The sequence below is a fragment of the Salvelinus fontinalis genome, chromosome 28, assembly GCF_029448725.1.
Source record: "Salvelinus fontinalis isolate EN_2023a chromosome 28, ASM2944872v1, whole genome shotgun sequence".
NCBI classification, from domain to species: domain Eukaryota; kingdom Metazoa; phylum Chordata; class Actinopteri; order Salmoniformes; family Salmonidae; genus Salvelinus; species Salvelinus fontinalis.
In genome coordinates, this window is record NC_074692.1 from 23,059,731 (window position 1) to 23,064,017 (window position 4,287).

Consider the following 4,287-nt stretch of genomic DNA (forward strand, 5'->3'; position numbering starts at 1 on the left):
TGATCTCTGCATGTGTGGTTCCCACCGTGAAGCGTGGAGGAGGTGTGATAGTTTCACCAGCAAAGCACCGTCTGTGATTTATTTAGAATTCAATGCACACTTAACTAGCATGGCTACCACAGCATTCTGCAGCGATACGCCATCCCATCTGGTTTGTGCTTAGTGGGACTATCATTTGTTTTTCAACAGGACAATGACCCAACACACCTCCAGGCTGTGTAAGGGTTATTTGACCAAGAATGAGAGTGATGGGATTGCTGCATCAGATGACCTGGACTCCACAATCACCCAACCTCAACCAAATTGAGATGGTTTGGGATGAGTTGGACCGCAGATTGAAGGAAAAGCAGCCAACAAGTGCTCAGCATATGTGGTAACTCCTTCAAGACTGTTGGAAAAGCATTCCAGATGAAGCTGGTTGAGAGAATGCCAAGCGTGTGGAAAGCTGTCATCAAAGCAAAAAATATATAAATGTTTTGCTTACGATATGATTCCATATGTGTTATTTCATAGTTTTGATGTCTTCGCTATTATTCTACAATGTAGAAAATAGTATATAAAAAAATGAAGAAAAACCCTTGAATGAGTATTTGTCCAAACATTTGACTGGTAGTGTGTGTGTGCGTGCGTGTGTGGCGTGCGTGCGTGTATTAGATATTACTGCACTGTTGGAGCTAGGAACACAAGCATTTCGCTACACCCGCAATAACATCAGCTAAATATGTGTATGCGACCAATAAAATGTGATTTGATTTGACACTCACACACCCCTCACTCAAAAAATATCTCTGACAATGTGTTTCTCTCTGGTTTTGTTTCAGGGGTCCGAACCGTCTGAAGCCGTTCAAGTACAACCACCCCCAGGGCTTCTTCAGTCACCGCTGACCTCTCCTTTACCCCTTCACCCCTGACCCCCTCACCCCAGATCTCTTACCCTACCTCAAGGCTTCTTCTGAATTTACCCTCTGTCATGCCCCTGCCCTCATATCCCCATATCTTGTTTGTTTAACACACTGTTTGACACATTCTGTGTGTCGGTTGGTCAATAAAAAGCTAGTGATCTTGTTTGGATCTGCAAGTTCTTTGTCTTTTTTAATGTTATTTACTGCTGACTGATTTATGCTCAGCTTTATTCTACTATGAATTATCTCTCTTTTAGCTAGTACATATGTATTTCCTCATCTCTCCCTGCCATCCCTTTTTCTTTCTCCCCTCTCTCTCTCTCTCTCTCTCTCTCTCTCCTCTCTCTGTCTCTCTCTCTCTGTCTCTCTCTCTTCTCTGTCTCTCTCTCTCTGTCTCTCTGTCTCTCTCTCTCTCTCCCTGTCTCTCTCTCTCTCTCTGTCTGTCTCTCTCTCTCTCTCTGTCTCTCTCTCTGTCTGTCTCTCTGTCTCTCTCTCTCTCTCTGTCTGTCTCTCTGTCTCTCTCTCTCTCTCCCTGTCTCTCTCTCTCTCTCTCTCTCTGTCTCTCTCTCTCTGTCTCTCTGTCTCTCTCTCTCTCTCCCTGTCTCTCTGTCTCTCTCTCTCTCTCCCTGTCTCTCTCTCTCTCTCTCTCTCTGTCTGTCTCTGTCTCTGTCTCTCTCTCTCTCTCTCCCTGTCTCTCTCTCTCTCTCTCTCTGTCTGTCTCTCTGTCTCTCTCTCTCTCTGTCTGTCTCTCTGTCTCTCTCTCTCTCTGCATCAGATCACATTGTTATGTCCTTTATTATCATGGCTCAGCACTTCGCTAAGATGACTCGTTCCTATTGGTCCTGGAAATACAGTATATACACTATCACACACACACTTAGAAATGTGTTCCCTATTCTGTATTTATAGTGTAATAAGAGCTGGTTAATTGTGTTTCCTATCATGTATTTACAGTGTAGTAAGAGATGATTAAATGTGTTCCCTATCCTGTACTTGCAGTGTTGCAAGAGCTGTTGAATAATATAGGACCACTTGATTATTGCTCTGGATGTAATCTGACATTAGTGCAGCATCACAGAGCCCCAGTAGCGCTCTCTCCTCCAGGACAAGCTTGCCACTGTTAGGATGTAGCCGAGGTGTTTTGTGGGTTCCATACCATGGTGATCATTAGGGGAAGTGGTGTTCTGAGGATGTTTTTGCTGCAGGTTGTGTCTCCTGTTAATACCCAGTCATCCATCAGACATAAAGAGATCACATTACAACACCAAGGAGAATGATCATCAGAAAATAATTCAAGGAGAAACTTAACGAACGTGATGATATCCTGTCAGAATTCAGGGAGATTCACTACATGCCCAAAAGTACCTGGACACCTGTTTGTCGAACATCTCATTACAAAATCAGAGGCATTAATATGGAGTTGGTCCCCCCCCTTTTCTGCTATAACAGCTTCCACTCTTCTGGGAAGACTTTCCACTAAATGTTGGAACATTACTGCGGGGATTTGCTTTCATTCAGCCACGAGCGTTAGTGAGGTCGGGCACTGATGTTGGGCGATTAGGCCTGGCTCGCACTCGGCATTCTAATTCATCCCAAAGGTGTTCGATGGGGTTGAGGTCAGAGCTCTGTGCAGGCCTGTCAAGTTCTTCCACACCGATCTTTACTAACCATTTCTGTATTTGCTTTGTGCACGGGGGCATTGTTGTGTTGAAAAAGGAAAGGGCCATCCCCAAACTGTTGCTACGAAATTGGAAGCACAAAATCGTCTAGAATGTCATTGTATGCTGTAGCGGTAAGATTTCCCTTCACTGGAACTTAGGGGCCTAGCCTGAACCATGAAAAACAGCCCCAGACCATTATTCCTTCTCCACCAAACTTTACAGTTGGCACTATGCATTGGGGCAGGTAGCGTTCTCCTGGCATCCGCCAAACCCAGATTTGTCCGTCGGACTGCCAGATGGTGAAGCATGATTCATCACTCCAGAGAATGCGCTTCCTCTGCTCCAGTGTTCAATGGCGGTGAGCTTTACACCACTCCAGCCAACTCTCTGCATTGCGCGTGGTGATCTTAGGCTTGTGTATGGCTGCTCGGCCATGGAAACCCAACGAACAGTTCTTGTGCTGACGTTGCTTCCAGAGGCAGTTTGGCCCTTGTTGCTTCTAAACGTTTCCACTTCACAATAACAGCCCTTGACCGGGGCAGAAATTTGACAAACTAACTTGTTGGAAAGGTGGCATCCTTTGACGGTGCCACATTGAAAGTCACTGAGCTCTTCAATAAGGCCATTCTACTGTCAATGTTTGTCTATGGAGATTGCATGGTTGTGTTCTCAATTTTATACACCTGTCAGCAACTACACAGCATATCACAACCACTGTCCCCCAGTGCAGCTGACTAGTGTTGTTTCCATGATGATTATGGACCACTGTGTTACATCAAGGAAATGACAGAGACAGTCTGAAACTGATATCAAAGTCAAGAATAGACCTTTTTCTGTTCTGAAATAAAGGTGGTGTTTTTTTTAGCACTTCTCATACAGTGCTCTTTTGCAGCACTTGCATAGATCTTCAGATTAGCGTGTGTAGATTCTTCCCTGGATGGGCAGGTTACTGCAGTATCTCTACTTTATGGTTACTGTTTTAGCAGGCTGGCGTTGTAGAGCAGGTATAGTGTGTGTGCGTGAGAGAGAGAGAGAGGTAAAAGAAGGGAGAGGTGAGATAAGGAAAGACCTAACCTAAGGACAAGAGAGAGATGTGAAGGGGCAGCTGTATTCTCTAAGTCTAGGATGTTGTGTGGAAGAGGGGAACAGTTCTGTTCAGGCAACTCTATTCTCCAGACCACCTCCGGATGTATGTATGAGCCCAAGTTAGACGACGTCAGAGCAGAGAGTGAAGGGGAGGAGAGAGCAATGTTGGGAGGGTGCTGCAACACCGGTCACTGCACCCCTCAGCCGCAATGCAGCACAACACACACACACACACACATACACACACAGTGTTTTATGAGACCCACACCCCTCTCACACCTCAACATCCTCCCTCTCACACACACCTCATCTTCCTCCCCTCCACTGTGCATCTCTTCATACCACCTTAGCACTCAGACATTGTACTGTTCAGAACTGTTCCTTTCTTCGTAGTGTGTATGCTGAAATGTACATGAGAGGAATAGACATGCTATAGCATTTACATCATTTAGTTCAGTATCTTAGTACTGTACCAGTAAATGATCTATTTTAGCGAGCTAGTTTTTCTCTCTCAAAGTGAGCACATCAGGTAACGTCAAGACCATCACAGCAGCCATCAGTATCATTCACACCAGAGTAATACAGTATCTCTTTGCATTTGTATTAGAGTAATATAATAATGACAACACACAGAAATC

The 4,287-nt window shown here is 44.9% G+C and overlaps 1 protein-coding gene across 1 annotated transcript in view; it reads left to right on the plus strand.

The window, feature by feature from the left end:
- LOC129826435 (THO complex subunit 5 homolog) overlaps positions 1-1,065 on the plus strand; it is a 32,880-nt gene extending 31,815 nt beyond the window's left edge. The window contains exon 20 of the mRNA XM_055887166.1: positions 822-1,065. Coding sequence (XP_055743141.1) covers positions 822-885 — 64 coding nt within the window. The 3' untranslated portion in view covers positions 886-1,065. The remainder of the gene's footprint in view (positions 1-821) is intronic.
- The last annotated feature ends 3,222 nt before the right edge of the window (positions 1,066-4,287 follow it).